Source organism: Meleagris gallopavo, chromosome 4 (assembly GCF_000146605.3).
Source record: "Meleagris gallopavo isolate NT-WF06-2002-E0010 breed Aviagen turkey brand Nicholas breeding stock chromosome 4, Turkey_5.1, whole genome shotgun sequence".
Lineage (NCBI taxonomy): Eukaryota > Metazoa > Chordata > Aves > Galliformes > Phasianidae > Meleagris > Meleagris gallopavo.
Genome location: NC_015014.2, coordinates 45,361,538 through 45,383,607, shown reverse-complemented (window position 1 = coordinate 45,383,607; position 22,070 = coordinate 45,361,538). Strand labels below are relative to the sequence as shown.

Below are 22,070 nucleotides of genomic sequence, written 5' to 3'. Positions count from 1 at the left end.
AGTATCTATTGATATTATATCTGTTGAGCTGAATTAAAGAAATCAAAATTTTTGTTCACGATTTGCCAGCTGGACAAAATTTGTAGAGTGTGTAACTTCTAATGAGTATTTAGATCACTTCTACTAGCAACTGAATTACTTCCCAAAAGCAGGAACAGAACAGGCTTAACTGCTTCTAAAATCCTAAAGGTTGTGCCAGGAACACTGGCACAAATGGAATCTTCGACAATTTACCAAAAAAAAAAAAAGTCTTCTAGAGTACTCCAGCTTTTTTCCTGTGCATCTCTAAAACTCTTGAAATTATTGCTGATGCACCTCGAAAAACATTCTGGACACAGTTCTAAGACCAAAGTGCCCCATTTTTAGGCTTCTGAGTAGAAGTAAATGAGTCATCTTGAGTACTCAGCATTTAGGAGTCCGCATTAATCACCTTCAAAGCTACTAGAGGGCAAAATGGAGGTGAATTAGCAGGTGACAACCACGACCACAGGCCCTCTGTTGGTGCCACACACAGTAGACATGGGATGTTTTCTTCCATAACAGAACCAATTTATGAGGTTCCCTCCCTCAGCCTCTCACCTCATATCATTTCATTGCATATCAGCCTTACATATTTATTTATATTATATAAATTGCTGCAGAGCAAGGATGAAAATCAAATTAACATCTTCTTGGTTAGAAAATGTTTTCTGCAAGAAAGTCTTATCCAACTTAGTCTTGAGAGAGACTGAAATTAAATAAAAAAGGCCATTTAAATAAAAGGGCTATGGAAAGTGGTGCTGTAAGATATTCTGGAGCTGCCCAGCACTAAGCAGCATCCCTGACTACTAGAGACACTGTATGAAAACTGTCAGATTATCTCCAAAGTACTGGAAAATCTGGGGGGTAATTTTTATACTGTGTTTATACTACTTATATGTTAACTTCCATGGCACCAGGTTCCAGAGCAGAATGGTTCATGGAAATCATCACTGAACAACAATCACTACTTTGAAGAGATGTGCTTGTCTTGCCACCGACTTTCTTCTGTGCTACCTACAGTTTTGTTGGTTCCAGCAGGAGTTTAATAACAGTAATATTGACCTTTCAAAATCCTACATTACTTCTTAACAGTATTTTTATTCTTACTGCTGTTACTAATCGTGCCAGGTAGATGCATGCAGAAAGAAAACAATCAATTAAATTAAACATATAGTCAGCAAAAAGACCTGCATAGATGTGTAAATCTATGCAATATTGATAGCCCTAAATCTAGTAGCTGACAACAGCAAGTAATGTGATATAGAAGAAACAAGTCTAATCTTTAGAGCTGGTGAAAACTGTTAAGACTTCATTTCTGTCAATTAAAACACTGCAACATGCACTAAATGAGAATCTTCTCTTTTCAATTAGTTGCCTCAAATACTCATTCCAAGTGAACACCCTTTCTTCAGCCCCACCCTTTAAATTAGATCTGATTGGGAGAGACACTGTAAGTGAGCTCTGAAGTGAAATACTTATAGGGAGAGTTCAATGCCTGTAGAAAGTGCACATGAAAGTCAGGAATTTAAGCAAGAAGACAAAGGCAGAATATAAGAACTAAAGTATGAGCTGATAGAATATCCAATCCTACTTAAACAGGCATAGTTATTAAACTGATATCCACTCACTTGCATATGTAAATACACATCTTGGGAGAGATACATGTCTGAAGATGCAATCATGAGTGCAACAGAAACAGCAAGCAAAAATCTGGAAGAAAAATAAATTCCAAGACACGAGGCCATGGCCAAGATGGACAATGCATTCCTCATTCTGCTATTAGATGACCCTAAAAAAAAAAGCTGAGATTTTTGAGCAGACCAGGATTGTTACTCGCTCTCCTAGACTTGTGCACAAGGAAAGTGGGGCTGCTACACTGCCCCTCTCATTTCCCATAGTTCTTCAACAAAATGAAAGCAGTCATATCTCTTCCATTTCAACAGGGTGCTGGGAAGATGGTTCCTGAGCTAGTCCTCTCCGTGCCCTAGAGTGCTTCCTGCCATAGAAACCAAGAAATCTGGAGACTCATTGGGCTCTCTAAAAGCTCAGTGCATTCACAGCAACTCTGTTCTATTCATAAACAGAAAGGCAGAGTGTCTGTGAGAAAGGCAGAATCCCTGTGAGATGGGATTCTGCTGGAATTAACCAGAGACAATTCCTTCACAAAATCCAGACCATTAGGACTTGGCCTTAATAATACTCACGGTTGGCTAACATAAAGCAATGCCAATAGCAGCAAAACAACTGTGCTACAGAGGAATAGGAAAAGAGCACAAAGAATAAGAACACTGCCCTACTATCTAATCTCTCCAGCCAGAGCTGTGATGATACATGCTTAAATTTAGCCCACAGAATATTTTAACTTAAAATAAATAAATAAATAAATAAATAAATAAATAATTTAAAAAATCTGGCTTTCCTGAAGCTATCTTATAGGCTGATAGAAGCTATTCCTACACAGAGAGATGCATCCATCCAGGCGGAGAACATTTTGGCTACACATATTCCTTCACACAAATATTCAGCTGCTTTGCTCAAGTACTTCACCTTACTCCACTTCCGTGGAAGCAGATGGGAGACCATATGAGGGCTTTCAATCTGTTTCAGTGTCTGATAGTGTGATGGCCACCAGAAATTTATCTGTGTAAAAGCAAGAGATTTTGTGACAGGATTGCTTTGTCAGCAGAGCTGGAATCTGTATCAACCCAGTTCTCATGGATCAGCAGACCTTCCAAATAGAAGGCTTAATGCCTGATTGGAGGTTACCCAGGTTTCTTGGCACCCTTACATGAGCTCTGATGGATGGCAATTTGGGATGTTAAATCCCCTAGCTGCCAGTTCTGCAGTGCCAGCAGGCTCTGGTGAGGGTTACAGTAGGGCTCGCCAAGATGCTATAGCCTGGCTGTGGCCTATAGTGGCGGCCAGCTGCAGCATTCCAGCGTCCCTTCTTACCAACACAAGAGCTGGCTTTGCTATGCCACCTGGGAGATCAGATGGGACCCTTTATCCTTTTGAGTTCCAGTATCACAGTCAGGTATGATTTTTTGGCCTAAACTTGCATCTGACTTTCACTCAGCAGAAAAAATGATGTGCAGACAGCAACACTCTGACCATAAACCAAATCCCCATCGGGGTCTCTCTCCAGCAGACTCAAGTGAAACGTGTTTCACACTCACAGGAGAGGTAAGGCCAGGCTGTGCTCCAGTTTGGCAAAGCTGTTTACTCAGTGGCATTGTATCACGAGAAGTCTGTGAAGATTAGCAAGAATGATCCCTTTGGCCTTAAAAAAAATCTGTGTCTCTATGACAACCAGAAGGCTGCAGCATGATTCAGGAATCAACATCGCAACACTGAGCCATGTGTTAGCCTGATTGGTAGCGCTCTCCTACAAATCACATTGCTTGTGTGGGAGATCTCAGTGAGCCCAGAGGAACCTGAAAAGGCTGAGCTGGAGGAAAGACAAAGATTTATTTAATCAGCAACAGTACAGAAAATGGCAATTCCACCTTGACTCCATTGTTTTTATGGCTGTCTCTGCTTCATAGTGAAACAGACATAACACTAAATACGTATAATGCTAAAATGGAAGTGCAACAAGCTCACAGTGATACTGCAGTCAATCAATAAAATATCCCATTTGAACCTCTGGATGCTTTGTTGCCAAAAGAAACAACAGCTGTGTTCATATCTAAACATCCATTATTTCCTCTGTTGGCACAGAGCCGTTTGACAGGATGAGATCTGAATAGATTTATCACAGCTCCCTGTTTGAGGAAGACTGCATTGATCCACAGTATGATTGCATTTGAACTACCAGTGATGTAAGAACCAACATCTCAAAAAATCTTCTGTTTTATTAAAGATGAAAACCTGTCTTAAATCCAGGCTTTCACAGACAACTTTTCCTTTACATGCCTACAGATACAAAAGGTAAAAACTGGAAGGAAACTCAGTTCTATTCTTTTTTCAAGAGATTTGATCTTTTGGACTTTTTGAATGAGGGTAGTTTCCACCACTCACAGTTCTCAGATTCTGCCTTATCCATAAATGAAGAGCTTCTCTCATTCACCCATGTGTCAGATTCCCTTACTCCCTCATAGTAACTGTCAGCCACCATCCCTTGCCCCAGTGTATGTCACTTTACATAGGCACTGCCAGCCCTAGAGAAAAAGGTTTTATCTTCTTTAACTGCTCTCTGTTTATGACAGTGTAGAATGGAGAATTCTTCTGCTTCTGACCAAACCCTTTAGCTGCTCTAAAACACACAGCCACCCTCAAATTATGTTTGAACTTGATGCACTATGGAGAGAGGGAGGTATCTGTTCCACAACTCAGATCAATCTAACAGCGGCATCTCTTTTGAGATTATCTCAAAAATAGGGGCTCATTTAGAGGAGGGGATGATTTCTTAGGAAACATGAGTCACTACATCTGTAGTCGGAGCAGCAGCAAAAAATAATCTCCAAACCCAGTCAAGTCATGTTTTTTTGTAGAGCTGCCATGTTGTGCTTTGAGATAATGTGATTGTCCTAGGATGTTACAAACCTAAGTACAGTTTATGTGTTTACTTGCCTTCTGCCAAGGTGTGAATTGCTGTAAAAAACAGAATCCAGGACAAACTGAAAGATTTTGGTACTCTGGGATTCATTTCAATCTATGAGAATAAATTCTTGCTCCAAATGCATCCAACTTCACAGATGCAATAAATCTTGAGAAATCTTTTCTGTTTGGTGCCAATTCACTCTATGTCTTCATCTGTACCTATGGCTCCTTGACATCACAGCAATACGAATAAGAAAAATACACTGCCTCAAGTCTCTATGCTGAAAGATTTCTTACCAATCTGGCACAGCATGAGTGTGAATAGGTTTATTACTGAGTAGGCCATATATTCAGGTCCTCCAGGTGCCAGGAATCCAATCTGCAGAACTGAGAGCATAAGTCAATCAGATAGAATTCTTAAAACTTCTTCTTTTAGTTTTCTTCTACCACTTCTATCAGCTTTATCTTAAGCTATTCATCTTCTGCAAAAATGTAAAGCAAAAAAAAAAGTGCAAAAGCAGACTGCACAAAGAAGTACAATTCCTTATGATCAAACCACAGTGCATAGGAAACTTCAAGAACTTACTGAGAATTTCAGTTTTGTTTGAGGAGTTCACTGAAAAATAATATTAGTATGAATGAATTTATCTTTTCTGGCAATCAGCAGCCTTTGAAACAGCAGCACTAGGCTTTCCTGACCACCAAGTCTCATCTGCCTGGTCATGCAAGGATCACCTCCTTAGGTGCACATTTCTCTCCTTCAGTCTTAGCAATATCTGTTAACACTGAAATGCAAGACTATTTTGCACTGTATTGCTCATTACCCTGCAGCTGGAAATGGAGTTAAGGCAATGATTCATTTCATAGCAGACAGTGGATGCCAGGATCTGGTCTGCTTATGGATGGGAAAACTGGAAGGCTACACAATTACTCTAAATATAGATCTGAGCAAATGAAGCAGCACCTAAACATTGCTGAATTGTTGGCCAGTATACCTATTCCCACTTAGCAATTCTGGCTAATATCACCAAAGACTAACATTTAATTCAGAATATGTGTCCAGTCTCCTCAGTAAACTCTCTCCATTCTCATTCATTGATATTCTGTAAGTGCCTATGAACTCTAAATTCCCTACAGGGAGCTCTTCCTGAAAAAACATGTGGTTGTTTAACACATTATCATTTCTCATCCAAGCCAGACAGAGCACGACAACCTTACTTGAATTCACATTTAAGGTCAAAGCAACAGAAACCTCAATTTGAATATTTCACACACTGACTTGGGCTGCAACTTGTATCAACAAGAACAGACACACTCAGAAAATTGTTCAGAGTCCATTGATTACAAGATCTTGAACATTCTCTCTGGAGCATTCTCATCACCCCACATTAACTTACCAATGAGCCACACAGCTGCATATACTAAGAAGGTTTTCACATCACCATGTAGGAGAGTCTGCTCCTTTACTTCTAAGTAGAGAAAAATTACTGCATATTTTGCAAACATTTTCTTAGCAATAACAGAATCTTGCTAATTTTGTACTGCAGTTTTGCTATTTGCTATTTTTCTCCCTATTGTTGCTAGCACAAATTCAGTCTCTGCAACACAGGCAGCCCCCAAAATGCCTGTAATTTGCACTCCTTAGCTTTGCTGTGAATTGCAGTACATGTCAAGGTGTTTGACATGACACTGGTTTATCTCCATGCTTCAATGGGGTAAATTTCCTCAGGAGAAGACAATGTCATATGCGCTTCTTAACTAATGAGTCCTTTCTTTAGAACCAAGACCAGAATTCAGTCCCCACCCCCATCAGCTATCAATCTATTTATCAAGAACAGATCTGCATATACTTTTCCTTAAAGGGGACAAAAACATTGCACAAGAATGTAAAGTGTACTTGCATGAGTCATGTTGGCGTAAGAGAAAACATGCAGTGCTGCAGTCCAAATAGAGGCCCTGCTGCCTTCAGCAAGAGCAGGTTGTGGCCTGACACAGCAGAGCGCAAAACAGATGGACATGAACTTCACATGGCTTCTTTGTGGAGCATATCAGCTGTACCTAAATTCGGGAGAATCTGCCTGGCAACAGGAGTACTTAGAAGTATATTTTAATTAACCAAATGAAATAAGCGCTCAAGGGCAAGATGAGTTTACCATATGAGCACACAAAACTATGCACCATGCAATATTGACTGAACTAAATTAACTGAACACTAAGCAGCGGGACCTGTGTTGCTAATGTTTACATAATGTGCAAATAAATATCGTTGCTCTCTTTTTAACTTTGTAAAGCAACACAAGTCAGAAAAATACATCCCAGATTATGATTCAGAAGGACATAGCTGCACACTGTGTAGGGGGTTCCAGATGAGAAAGGAAGAGCAGCAAAGCAAGGGGTGGAAAGACAAAAACTCTACATAAAACATGCTCCATTGAAAGCAGGTTATCCTCATCTGGTTAGTGTGAAGGTGTGGAAACCCCTTCAGATAGCAAAGAAAGTGTTGCTCACTCTTGACAAACTGAGCAAGCCCATCCAGAACTCCCACGTGCACTGCTGCTGAAGCTAGATTACTAGCTGAGAAGATAGCTAAAGTATGTAGAAATTAATGTCTGAAGGCTGTACTTATCAGGGCTGATTGGAAACTAGCAAGTGGATATATGTATGTGTTACATGTACAATTACACAATTATCCAGTCTGTACAAGTAGACACTGCTCAGTTGTTAATTAGTCTGGAGCATATATTGTACATTTGCTTAATTTAAGTAGTTTAAAAAGAAATATAATTGTTGCTACTTTTGAGACAATAAGTCATCAAAATGCCTCAAGTTACATCACTGACTCTGTTTGCTAAATTATTCAGATATAGAAAACCAAATTTTTGGTGTCATTTTGGCCACTGTGTTACCATGGACAGGTTACTTATTACTTCACAAAATGCATAGGCAGGAACAAGATTTCCCATTCACAATATAATTTACGCTAATTATACAACGATTTATAGAGTTAGAGGCTCTCAACGTTACGCTAAAAGTCATCACTCTGTTGATGAATTAAAAAGATGAGTTGTAAAGGTGAGAGACAGCAGACAGACCGATCTGAAAGTGGTGGAACATATCACAGATGCTTAATGTCTGTACTGACGTAGATGGAAAGTCTATCTTGCCAGGAATCACCTTGTCTCTGACAGTGGCCAATAACACGTCTATGAAGTCAGAACAGAAATTTCTCCAATCTGTTATTTCAAGTCAGAAATACTAGCATTATATTTAATAACCTAGACAGATTTTTATGAATATATGATCTCTTCTGGGCAAACATAAACTTTCAACAGCACATCAACTCATGCAATGAGTTTTGCAGTGCATCTGCACATTACTTTTTCCTTTATTTTTCCAAACCAGCTTTTAGGCAATTCCATTTGTTATCCTCTTGATCCAGAGGTGTAAGAGATTGCAAATAATAATTTGCTGTTCTACCTTGCTAACTTACAAACCTATAAGCTACCATCACAACATTCCCTCATTCCACTCATACATGCCCCATACTGAAGAATCAAGACTGAGTCAGTCCTCCTTTCCATGAAACCAAATCTGTCCTCAATCATCCTAGTGGCCCTTTTTTGCATCAAATTTAATACACCATTTTTAAGAAAGAACGAACTGCATTTAATAGTCAAGATACAGCACAAAGTGAATTAGAAAGCACACGAAAGTGTAAACAAAAAATTTTGCATTACCTCTCCATGTCTTTCCTAGTAATTCCTGGGTTCGATTGTTTATAGCTAACGAGAATGAAATTTTTAATACAAGTCTGACTATTTGTATGACTCTTCCAGAAAACTTGACGAGGCTCTGAAACGTTTCCATCTATTGGGACTGCAGTAACACAGAGGAGTCCTGCTGTGTTAGCCATTAAAGAGATATTAAGCAAAAACCAAACAACTCTTCTCCAAAAGGATTTCCAACCTTGTAGCAAGTCTCAATGGCAAATGAGATGTAAAACATTAAAGGAACAAAAAAAACAAAAAACAACAACAACAAAAAAAAAGATAGCAAATAGCAGTGAATCAGTGTCAAAGATGTTTGCAAAGAGACGCAAGGCTATAATTTTCTTCCTGAACTAGATTAGGATGCTGCAAGACTGACTTTATACAGTAATAATATTTATTTTATGCTTCTAGTGGATGGGAAGCAAAGTTTCTAACTGGGATGGAAGAGATTCTTCCATATGTTAAATTTATTTTTACTTGAGAAACCCTCTTAAATAACTGACAATTTGTAGTACCGTAGCAATCTAACCAACTATTCATTTAGGTCAGTACTTGTTAGGCTAAATTCTGACTCATGTCCCTGGTTACAATCTGCCATCTGCCTATAGAAAGTAGAAGACTGCCTTCCCTCAAATCAGCCTTTATTCCTCAGTGAAACTCACTGAAAAAAATCAGCTATAAACATCCACTCTAATACAGCAACAGGAAGCCATTTCAAGCAATTCTACCACCCAGATATTAACTGCTAATACTGCTTTCCAAAGGTGATCTTCAGATATATGGCACTGCAATTCCATGCTGGGTTTAGGTTAAAACTATCAATTTACCATTGTTTGGATTTTCTGCACAGTGTGCAGGAAAAAAAATGCTTTATCTTCTTTAACATAGTCATAGGAATACTAGCAATATGAAACAAGAAATATTATACTATAAAAATGCATTCAGCAACCACGACCAAGTTGTTAGAAAGGAAATGATCCAGTAGTGGTTAGAAGGATGGGTTCCAGCCTCATATCCTTACAGAAGACTGAAGGCTTAGGGCTCACAGCCTAGAATATTCTTTGGAAATGAGCTATTAGAGTCAGATCCCTAAGGAAGAGTCAGATCCCTAAGGAAGAGATCCTGTTGCTTGCTGTTTCAGAGCTACATTCCCTGGAGAATCAGACGGAAAAAGTGTCTCTATTTGTACAACACTGGGGAATTTGGTAATATGAGTACAACTATGATTTTATGTGTGAAGTTAATGTAATATAAATCTTTATTTATCCCAGAGGTACTTGAGAGGTAAGAGCTGGAGTGGAAAATAGAACAGCCTGGTGACATTAACAAGTCATACACTGTTAACCTCTGCTTTATCACAGTGTCAGCAACATTTCTAAAACTTCTTTTCTGCAATCAGCGAGATTTATATATAATCTACTTATTGCCATGCTTGAATCCAGTTACTTTCTAGACTTGTGGTACTTTTGCTTAAGTGTTTTCACTCAAGCTCTCAGCTGCTGGTCGAGAAGCAAACAAAATGAAGCACTGACACATGAAGGACTGCATTACCATTCCTAGACATTATTTTCTAGGAAGCATAAGTTTAATATCTGGAGCTGAGCAATAGAACATATTTTCATAGAATCATCAAATCTTTTGAATCGAAAGGCCATTCAGTCCAACTCTCTGTAGTGAACAGGGACACCTACAGCTGCATCAGGTTGCTCAGAGCTTCATCCAACCTGACCTTGAACGTCTGCAGGATGGAGCACGCACCTCCTCTCTGGGCAACCTGTTCCCGTGCCTTACCACCCTTACTGTAAAAAACTTCCTCTTTATATCCAACAAAAATCTCCATTCTTTGAGTTTGAAACCACGGCTGTTTGTCCTACCGCAACAGACCCTGCTAAAGAGTCTGTTCCCTTCTTTCTTATAGCCCCCTCTTTTAAGTGTTGAAAGGTTCCTATCCCATCTCTCCAGATATTATTTAAACCAAACCCAATAGCTGGCATTTTAGTGTCTTTGAAGAATCTAGCAAGCAAACAAAGGCTTAAACAAATCAAATAATTTTCACAGAAGCATTTTTAATGATAGAAAAAAAAGAAAAACAAACAAACAAGCAAACAAGTCATCATCTGTGATTAACGAGGTGACCAAGGTGGGAGGGCCGTGGGGAGCTCCGGAGGACGCGCGGTCAGAGGCAGCTCTCCGCGGGGAGCGGGCTCCCTCTAGTGGTCGGTGGAAACCCTCGGCGGCCCCGCTCTGGGGAATGCACTGCACTGAATGAGATCAACCTGTGCCGGTAGGGCAGTTCAGTGGGATTCATTTCGCGCTCTGCATTTGTGAGATTATTTTCTACCTGTACCTACAGCCTTCAAGCCTCGCATCCGTGAGCCAGAATAAGACAGGAAAGAAATGACTCTCAAACACCTCGAGAAAAGTGCAATGCGCATAGTGAAAGGCATCAGGGACAAAATGGCAAGAAGAGTTCCTGCTGGATTCTTTATTGTAGAATCATAGAATTACACCTCTAAATGCAACCATGGATGAAATGAATGCCCCTGAATAAAAATTATCACTAACTCTTCCTCCTAATTTTCCAAGCTCTAACTGGAGGAAATTCAATGGACAAATCAGCACGTTAGAAGCATTCCAGATTCATTTTTGCAGTGTTTGGAAGTTTGTAAAGTTGAAAAGCATAGCCTGCCATCATGGTTGGTCTGTCAGCAGCTAAAGTCTTCCATGCAAGGCTTCTACTACTGGTCCACAGATTTTACAGCTTTGTAACTCTACCACAGCAGCAGCAGCAGCAATTTAGCCAGAGGCACTGAAGCTGCCTATCCGTGGGAAATGAAAAGCACATGTGCCTCTGTTACAATCTCTGTTAAGACCAGGAACACTATACATTGCACTGGCAAAATCGTGCAGTCCTTAGGTAGCAAGGCAGGCCTGTTTTTCACTTTTGAGATCTGCCCTCTGATATTTCTGGTGTTTATCTGGGACTGTTTTGGCCTTAACAAGTAAATAGACAGAAATTCATCCTACAGGGAAAGGAACAAAGCCATAGCTTTCTGAGCACTGGAGACTGCTCTACCCTCAGCCAGTGCATGCTGAGACCTGACAAGAGGCAGAATGGGGGTGGAAATTGGAGGGCGCAATGTGGAAAGGGGGATAGTACAAGGCAGAAGAATCAAATTCATCACCTTTCTCCATGCCTTAAAGCTGACCCTTTGATTCTCACATCTAAACCTTACCCTGGCTCTCTGCAGCAAGTACCCATGAAATTTTGGGTTGTGCCTGCACCCTTCTTCCTAGCACTGGCTCCTACAGATGAAGTAATAACTATGCCTGTTAGCTCACATATAGGATCTCTGTGTGGTACCAAGGTGACAGATAGTCAATATGCTTTCAGCAGGAGATGATAGCTTGCCATTTCCTCTATTGCACAGGGTCTTGGGAAATATTCAAGAGACATTCTTAAAATAAAGATTTGCATGAAAATGAAGTTAAGAGTTCCCTGGCATTTTTAAGCAGAGTTGGCAGCCTTCATTTCCTGATCCAGTTGTTCAGCATCACATCCAACACCGGGCTTGTCCTAGCCTCATGGTGTCTGGGCCTTGTCACTGAAACCCCTCACCTAGCAGCTGTCCTGACCACTGGCAATGAGAAGATTCTGGGCTTCTGCCAGACAGCACCAAAAAGCCAGCCAGCAGTGCAGGCCTGATACGGGTTACTGCAAATCAATTTGCATAAGCAATGGGTAGCACTGAAAGTTTAAGTAAACAGCAGTAATCTGTATTACACAGATTAGCATAGTTTCATCAGCAAGCTATGGAACAGCTCACAAATAAGATTGAACCTAGTTCAATCCACTGTGGTGTGCTTGCATCAAAAGTTGCTGTTCACTAGCTGCAGTTTCTCAGTGGTCCATCCTTCCCAGCAGCAAGGTTTGTCTCCTCCAACTGTCCCCAGGATAGCTATAGATCTGGTTTGCATGTGGTCAACCTTCCAGGAGGTGAGGAACTACCATAGGAAAAGTCGTCTCCAGTCTGATTTCTCTAGTTAGAAAGAACATCACCAGTACACATACATGGTCAAGTTCCTAACTCTGCAGAGGCTTCTGGTGCTATGGTTTGTGCCACTGTCACGTTTCCTAACACTTTGAGTTCAAACTCCTTCTTCTATTTAATCTTGTGTTATATGATTTAAACCTGATTATAATTCAGACCTGAAGGAAAAGTCTAAAATTAGATGAGATGTTTTTCTTTCCTTTAAGTAGAAATCTGTTCTAAACGTCATCAACAGGGAGATTTTAAAATTCAGCCACTACTGAGCTTAATTGAAACATATTTGAAAATGCTAACAATGGCAGAAAGGCAGATTAATTTTTAATTAAATGAAAAATAGTCATCACTGTTAAAAGAACAGAGATGAAATGCACTAGTTTTGAAATAGATAGGAAATACTCTATGTTAACTGCAGATCAGTGATGGCATGGTCTCATTAAAATATAAAATGCTGTATGAATTCCAAGGGGGTAACTACAGCTCAGACAGAGTCAGAGTATAGTACAGGTTTCTGAATTCTTCTGGAATCATCTCTCCTGGTCTAAAACTGCTAGATCAGGTACGAGGTCAGGTTGCCCAGGGCCCCATCCATCCTGGCCTTAATCACTTTCAGGGATGGGGCATCCACAACCTCTTTTAGCATCCTGTTCCAGCACCTCACCACCTTCTTAGTGAAAAACTTCCTCCTGACATCTAATTTAAATCTTTCCTCTTTTAGTTTAAAAACATCCCCCCTTGTCCTATCACTATCTGTTCATGTAAATAGTTGATTTCCCTCCTGTTTATAATCTCCTTTTAAATACTACTTTTAAACTCTTCTTTTAAAGCCTGTAGTGAGGTTTCCCCCCTCTTCTCCAGACTGAATAAGCCCGGCTCCTTCAGTCTGTCTTTACAGGAGAGATGCTCCAGCCCTTTGATCATCTTTGTGGCCCTTCTCTGGACCCTCTCCAAAAGCTTTACAACTTCACTGTGTTGGAGTACCCTAGACCTGGGTGCAATATTCAGGGTCTCATGAGGGCAGAGTAGGGAAGGACAATCACCTCACTCACCCTGCTGGCCATCCCTCTTCTAATGCAGCTCAGGATATCATTGGCTTTCTAGGATGCAAGTGCACACTGCTGGCTCATGTTAAGGTTTTCATCTACCAGTACTCCTACTAAATCCTTCTCAGCAGAGCTGCTCTCAAGGAGTTCTTCTCTCAGTTTCTATACGTATCTGGGATTACTCTGATCCCAGTGCAAAAAAACCTTGCACTTTGCTTTGTCAAATCCCATTAAGTTCATATGGGCCCATGGGCTTTTGATCTTATCAAGGTCCCTCGGATGGCATCCCTTCCTTCTGCCATATCAGCTGAGCCAGTCAACTTGCCATCATAACAAACTTGCTGAAAGTGCACTTGATCTAATCATCTATGTTATTGATAAAGAACTTAAAAAGTAACGGTCCCAAGACAGACCCCTGGGGGACACCACTCATCATCAACCTCCACTTTGATGTAGAGCTATTGACTACAACCCTCTGGCTGTGACATTCTCACCAATTCCTTATCCACTGAATAGTCCACCCTTCAAATCCGTCTCTCTCCAATTTAGAGATGAGGATGTGGCAGGAGACCACATCAAAAACCTTACAAAAGTCCAAATAGATGACATTGGTTGCCTTCCCTTTTCCACCAATGCCATCACTCCATCACAGAAGGCCACCATATTTGTCAGGCACAGCTCTCCCTTGGTGAAGCCATGCTGGCTGTCTTGGATCACCTGCTTGTCCCTCGTGTCTTCCAGAAGGATCTGTTCCATGATCTTCTGAGGGAGAGAGATGAGGCCCACCAGCCTGAAGATTAAGATTAAAGACCTTTTTGGCTAGATCTAAATTCCGTCCTTGTTATCTCTCTTGTCTTTTTCCATGCTCAGAAGTTTCCCCTAGACACAAAGAAGGCAGTGGCTTCTGCAGAGCAGAAATTTCATACATGAGACAACTCCTTACTATGAGCAGCTCCTTCCACTTCAAACGCAACTATTTAAGCTAAGTAATAAACCTAAAAGAAAAATCAATAGCCAAACTATGTCTCTGTTTTAGATGGATACACCACAGATGATATTGAATTTTACTGGAATGGAGAGTCTGCAGTAACTGGAGTTAGTAACATCGAGCTCCCACAATTTTCTATCATTGATTACAAGATGGTATCAAAGAGAGTGGAGTTCACAACAGGTAAGCATCAGCTAGTTTACAAAGCTTCTCCCAGACAGCAATGTCTAACTTTTTTTAGGCATCAGTCATTATTTGGCTTTATTCTTTCAGGAGCATATCCTCGGTTATCACTTAGCTTCCGGCTTAAGAGAAATATTGGTTACTTCATTCTGCAAACATATATGCCTTCTACGTTGATCACAATTCTGTCATGGGTATCTTTTTGGATCAATTATGATGCCTCTGCAGCCAGAGTTGCTCTTGGTAAGCTATTTTGTAAATCACTGCAATACACTTTTCAAATCATAATGCCAGGTAACCATTTTGTCCCACCTCTATTTTGACCCGCCACTCTGTAAATTCAACTAATCACATTTGTGTCTAGAGCTATTATCTAGATGCATTAACAAAATGTGATTAGAGCAGACTAGAAAAATAATTTCATCCAGCTAAAAACAACAAAAATACATACACTATGCATAACACAGTCAGGCAGAAATACTTTAATTCAGAGCATTCCTTTAACAGCAAAAGTTGTATTGACACAAGCATTTCACTTTCTCGTTACCAAATATCATTTTACTATAAAGCCACACTTTCTCCTTTCAATTCTATGCTTTCATTCTTAAGTTAGTTACTTAATCCCATTCCCTGGGACAATGTAATCAAGACTTTGGGCCAAGCAGAGCTACTGCCAAAAGAAAAGGAAGAATAATTTCTTCACATAGTGGTTGACTCTTTGCTATCCAAGTCAGCTAGCACTACAGTATAAATACATTGTGTCTTCAACACTGATATCTGAATTATTTGTTTGTGCTACATAGGATAAGAAAGGTACATAGGGAAGGGAAGGGCAAGTTCCTACCAGTGACATCTACCTTTTCAGTTCTGGGGAAAGCATTCCCTTAGATGTTAAGGATCTGATCACATAATTAAACTATCAGCATTACAAGTGCATGGTCGGCAATGCCATTATTCTCATATCTTCTTCACCATTTTTTCCCACCAATATCCATTTCATTCTTTTGCAGGAATCACAACTGTGCTGACCATGACCACCATCAGCACCCACCTTAGGGAGACACTGCCAAAGATTCCCTACGTCAAGGCAATTGATATTTACCTGATGGGATGCTTTGTGTTTGTGTTTCTGGCCTTGCTGGAATATGCTTTTGTAAACTACATATTCTTTGGGAAAGGACCCCAGCGTCAAAAAAAGGCAGCAGGCAGAGAGACAGGCAAGAAGAGCAGACTGGAAACACATAGAGTCCAGGTAAAATGTTCAAGCTAACATTTCAAACATTAAAAAAAAAAAAACTCAGTGAAAAATACATATTGTAGTGAACCAAAAAAAATTCTTTCTACTCTCTGACTTTTGAATACATATTCCATCTGGATGGATCCCATCCAAGCTACCTTATATGTTTCTGTGCGGTTGTTGAGGTCATCACTTTTGGATGAAATATTTGAGTTCTCTATTCAGAGCAAAGAATAAAGACCAACACAAAAGCTCCTACCATCAGCTTGATGGATGATTGTAATTTTACATTTATGTCAAGAAGTGCACTTCTGAAATTCTGATATTTTCTTAGTCCTGGAATTGTGCGCCTACCTGGATGTTCCATGTTCTTGCAGTCACATCACTGCAGCTAAGCACTATGCTATCAGTCCCAACAAAATCATGAGCTCATTAAAAGTCCTTACCTTCATTTGCCTCCTGGTCCAGCACACAAGATGCTCTATTACAACAGTTGCAAAATTCAGTTCAGGCTTTGTCTCTAAGGCCACAAAACATTATCCTGCACAGAGCTGAGGAAATATGGATCATTGTTTCCATTATGGATTGTTCTGTGCAGACACTGTCAATCTGTTTCTATGGAAAATAAGGAAGAAGAAAAACAAGATCCACAAACTGGAACCAGTCTCTTTCACAGCTCCTGGGCTAACCCAGCCTGGGTGAAACAAAGCACAAGTGTTCACAATGAAGAGTGATGTGTTGGCTACCTGGGTCCCAATGCACGCACCTGAGTTGGGATAAGAGAGTCACAGCACAGGTGAGCACTTTTCCTTCATATATGGTTCGCTCGTTTGAATCACAAAATGCTCTAGCTCATAAAGAAGGGCTTTTGTCTAAATGTTGTGCTGGTGGAGATTATTACAAGAATGGGATGTGGTAGATTTGCAAACTGCCAGAATTTTTCTGAAATCAAATGTGAAGTATGGACATTATAATTTAGCAGTATTGACTCTTTAGGGTGCGATTCCGTTCTGATACTGAGAACAAGCAGACTGCTTTCTGTCTGTATAGTGCAGGTTTGACAATTTATATACACATATAGAGATACATGTGTGCAGATACAGGCACCTGAACAGATACTAGTGGATTTAGTTATTCCACTGGGAGACACACCAATATATGGCCTTGGGAGCGCTCACTTTACTCAGCGTGGCAATGCTGATGTTCAACAGCAGTACTTCTGCTTTTGGCAGGCAGAATGCACATGATTGGAGCCAGAGGGACACAGTAAGTTTGTCTGATCCCAGTGAAGACAGTTCCTAGCTGCTCTCCATCAGCTTTTGAGATTTTTCAGTGATATTACGATGGTCTGTACCAGAGCAGGGACTCAAAAGAAGTACAGTTGTAAGTATGCACAGCTATGGGATATTGATCCCCTTTTACTCTTAACCCATATTGCATATACAGGCAGGGACCTATAACCAACAAAAGGTAGTAAATGTGGTTCCTGTCTTTGTGCCAGGTGAAGATACTGTTTCCATCTGACATGCAACCCTCCCAGCTGAAAGAGTTTGACTTCCTTCACCAGATAACCAAAACACTAAACCAAAACGTGAGGAAAAGAGGAAACTGATCTGGATATTAGCACAGAAAAGATCACTCAGTAACTGATATCATCTTGCTGTTCTGTATTAGAGGTTCTCTGCACTACAAACTGAAGAAGGTGAAAATAAGGCCGTGCTAGTTTTACAGTACATACCATTTTATATTTTAATACACAGAGAAAAATGTATTAAACAAGCTTTACGTTTCTCTGAATAAAATGTAAAAACTGATTTTATCTCCTTGTCTGTTTGTCAAAGGAAGATGTCACAGAGGAAATCAATGTAATTATGGATGAATAGGACTCATCTCTGATCAGGTTGGTAACATTATCTGTGGGTCTCTAGCATAGCCCTTCTCTGCCATACTACTGCCAGCACACTCAGCCTGAAGTCCATGCTAAATTAGTACAGATTAAACATTACAGATATTTCAGGAAGTCACATTTATGCACATTTTCAAATGGCAAAAACTATGTGATTTTTGATGCCCCTGGCATTTGTAAGGCTCTTTGCTCTGAACTGCAAAGCTTGCAATTCAAAGTCTGAATTGCCTCATGACGTATACAACTCATCCCAACTATAATGATTTAAATAAAACCCATTAAAAAAAAATGGGATAATTCATAACACTTAGTTTAGGAACTCATACATTGCTTGGTTTGTAATGAACTGTCAGTGCATATTAATTTGAGAAAAATCTCTGTGAATCAATTTAAATTGTAAGCACTTACGTGTTGTCTTCACAAGAGAGAAGTAATAATACTGCTTAATGATGCTTGCACTGCTGTCACCACTGTTACAGCACTAAAGTAAATTAGCTTACACATTAGATTATGCAATCAAAGACAGTTCAGGTAGCTATTCGGTAAAACTGAGGAGAAAATGTTGACCCATCAAAAACTTCTCAGAATTAAAAAAAATCTAATTTTACACAGCAATCTGAAACCTTTGCTTTTTTCCACAGAAAATGTCAGAATTTGAGAGTCTTTTACAGTCATTTATAGTTAAAGGATTCCTCTAACGAGTAGGAAATCCTAGCTTAGAGCATCTTCCTCAAGCTTAAAAGACTTGACCCATATCTCTAAGAAATACAGCAACCACACTGGTCTGAGACCAGCTGGCCTCCCTACCCCAAAATATGGAAGGTGGTGGGAACTGTGATATTCCCAGTGATTGTTCATTTCACTGTGTTGTAAAGAATCAGTTGCTAAACTTGAACGAGTGAATATTATGTCTGTGGCGACTTCATTCCTCTTTCTAAAAAGCTCTTTACAGACATCCCCCTCACTTCTTCATTTTCAGTGAGCAAGGACTCAGAGTGGCACATCTCATGCTGCCTTCCAGCTGTCCTCCACCACAGCTCTTGAGGACTGTGTGCTCAACTTGGAGTTTTCCTTGAATGTACTTCAAAATTTCTGTAGGTTACACCAATCCTTAGCTCTTCTACTTCTTTCTAAAAAGGTAAAGACCAGAGGATGAACAGAGTGAGGCATATCACAGAGGTGCTTTACTAGACTACATATTGGCAACAGGTGATTTTTTTTTTTCCTTTGTATGAACATATTTGCACACAGTCTTGGTTTTGACTTTGGTATATTTGGGGTAGGCGCAAAGCCACAGCTTACAAAAGCCAAATGTAACATGCAAGTCTCAAGGCCAAGTCTTAAAAGTTTCACGTAAGAGGTCTGTTTTCTGTTGTGTATTTCCTTTCTACGAGCTAAAGTGGAAGTTTAAATACCTGGGAATTTGAAATCTCTTAGAAATCTTCACGAGGTTTTACTGCAAACATGTAGTAAAGATCTTCATCCAAAGATGAGTGAAAAAGTAAACCCTTTGTAGTAATGCAACCATTTATGTTCAATTGCTTGCGCGTGAAAAAAAGCAATGATATTGAAACACAGCTTGTGCCAGCCACGTACATGCCAGTTGCAGTTTCCAGTTCTTTTCTCAAGCACACAGAACAATGTCATAAACAACACCACAAATAAACATAATTGAAATAACTTCTGGTAACAACATAAAAAAAATGCAACTGCATGTAAGATTTCCTTGAGTAAAATAGATTTTTAGTCTGTTTGCAGATGAGCAAATTAATGGTATGCTGTGAGGAGCAGAGATTTCCATCTCTACCGCAGATTCATTCTCCAGAATTAATTTTCATCGCAAGCTTTATACAATAACTGATATAATGCTCATGTACCTACATGTTCTTTATATGGTAAACTTACCATTACAAAAACTCTTTTTGAAACTAACCTACAGCACTAAAACTGTATAAAAATGACAGAGATTGGAACATTTTATTTTCACCATCCATCTATGAGACAGCTCGGGCCGGCTGAGGAACCTATCTAACTGATATTCCTTCCTTGGCACAGGTTGAGCCCCATGGAAACATGCTGCTTAGCACACTCAACATAAGAAATGATGTCAGCAGCTCGGATGCGTTCTTGAGCCGCCGTGATGCCCAAGGCCCCATGTACACATCTGACGGTGCTGGCCTGCAGCACAGAAGGACCCTCTCTGGCAGGGCACCCTACAGCAGGAGCGCACTGGACAGGCACAGGCTTCATCAGAAAGGGCACTTGCGAAGGAGGGCATCCCAGATCAGAGTCAAGATACCGGACTTGACTGATGTTAACTCCATAGACAAGTGGTCCAGGATGGTCTTTCCCGTCACATTTATTCTTTTCAATGTTGTTTACTGGCTGTATTATGTACACTAATGTATGCAATAATGTTGCTGTACACTAACATATTGAGGCTTGTTTCTTTTCTGTCTCAGTTTTGCTAACTATGAATATCTGCAATAAACATAACGTGAGATTTTCAAGGTAAGGTACCTATCCAATGAATATCTCTAGATCTAGGCTTTCAAAGCAAACACTCAAATAAATGAAAAAGCACCCATACTCACCACATTCCGATCAAAATACTGCTAAATTCCTTAATTTCTATAATATGCATCACTCACAACCTTCCTGTATTTGCTTTTGTCTTTTTTAAGTGGAATAAAATTTAGCCACATACTGTAATCCCCTGGCAGCACATTTCCAAACAAGATAGTAAAATGACTCAAAGTAGTCATCATGTCACAGTATTTAAGTATTAAAAGTGTAAAGAAATCAGAAGAAATAACTTTTGCAAGATTATAACTGTTGCATCACACACCATTTCAAAATAGTTCTACAAAAAGTGTTTTCATGTAAGAGAGATCATTCAAGGAGATATAAGCCAACTAACATTTCAGAGAGGCTGGGATCTTGAAAGGAAAGAAAGGGAACCGAAGACAAACTCTGCTGAGTTTCCAACCATGGAATCAGAGGTTTGGACCTAACTAGAATTTTGTTATTTTCACAAAGTAGCAAAGTTGAAATTGATAAGAACAACTATGCCATCTGTAATTTTGTATTAAAATCAGAAAATGTCTTAATTCCTGAAAGCAATTGCTACAGGATACCCCAGACCCAAAGCAGATTGTTTTCTTGGCTCTCAGATTTCCTGAGTCCAGTAATTGCAACACATCTTCCCAAGAGCTAGCAGAGATCTGTTCCCAGATCAAGCAAGAGTTCTGCACACAAGGTCCTACAGATTTCCTGACTCTGATGAAGAACAGAAGACATAGCCGAGCCTCAAGGCATACTATGGATACATGGCTCTTCCCACTCTCAAAGCTCAGATTAGGCCAATACCACTGCGTGTTGCCAAACATAAATCCAGGCAAGGAGCCAAGCCCCAGTAACCTGCCTTCAGCTGAGGAGTAGTAGGTCAGCCATCTCCTACCTGCAGCAAACCTTCTAAGTCTATAAACAGTCCAGAATGATAAATGTCCAAGAATGGGAATAGCTTCAATGCATTTATTACAAAAATCATGAAGCTGCCAACAGGCATTTGGTATCACTAATCCAGTGGGGTACTTGAGTCTATCAGTTTTGTTGCGGATTCCAAGGTGTCAATCTCAACCCATGTTCAATGGAACACGGAAATTGTCTCAACCTTTAAGAGAATAGTTGCTGTGACAGCTTAGAGATCACTGCATACCTGCCTGATTACAACAGTAATTTCTGTGTGCTACAGGTACTGAAACACCAGCAAAGACTCCTCTGACAGTCTAACGTACCTTCAGCCTAACGCCAAAACTGTAACTATAACTTTGCATATATGTATCCATCTGCTGCTATCAGTAATACAAGAACCCAATGTCAAATGCAAAACTCACTCTTAGGAAATAGCACCTAACTGTGACACTCAAGATCATCTAAACCAAAAGAGAAAAGGGAAAAAAGCTTTCAGATGCAACATCTCATCCCAGAGCCAGCATCTTCAGCTGTCAGTTCAACTCCTTCCAGCCCATTTAACCACTTGACTCTGGTAGGGAAAATAGAATTTGAGACACAAGATTGCAAGGAACATTTGATTTAGATTAAAACCACTTTCTAGCCTCAGAAGAGAATTAAACCAAAGCTTGGGAATAGCTAGCATATTTTCCATTTTTTTCGAGTGTTTTTAGCAAAAAGAAAGAAAGAAAAAAAGCTGAATACACTTCTCACTTTAGAGCAATAGCTTGTCAGTAAGGAAAAAGCAGAGGTTATGAGATACATGGGTTGGAAAAATGGAGCTATACACTGGGAGCCTGTGTCCGCTGCCATCTGCT

The 22,070-nt window shown here is 40.0% G+C and overlaps 1 protein-coding gene across 1 annotated transcript in view; it reads left to right on the top strand.

Annotated features, from left to right (window-relative positions):
• The window catches only part of GABRB1 (gamma-aminobutyric acid type A receptor beta1 subunit), a 28,746-nt gene extending 7,074 nt beyond the window's left edge, over positions 1 to 21,672 (top strand). Inside the window, exons 3-6 of the mRNA XM_031553278.1 lie at positions 14,462 to 14,596; positions 14,687 to 14,839; positions 15,607 to 15,848; positions 19,795 to 21,672. Of these exons, the coding sequence (XP_031409138.1) occupies positions 14,462 to 14,596; positions 14,687 to 14,839; positions 15,607 to 15,848; positions 19,795 to 20,142 (878 nt within the window). The 3' untranslated portion in view covers positions 20,143 to 21,672. The remainder of the gene's footprint in view (positions 1 to 14,461; positions 14,597 to 14,686; positions 14,840 to 15,606; positions 15,849 to 19,794) is intronic.
• Positions 21,673 to 22,070: the final 398 nt, after the last annotated feature.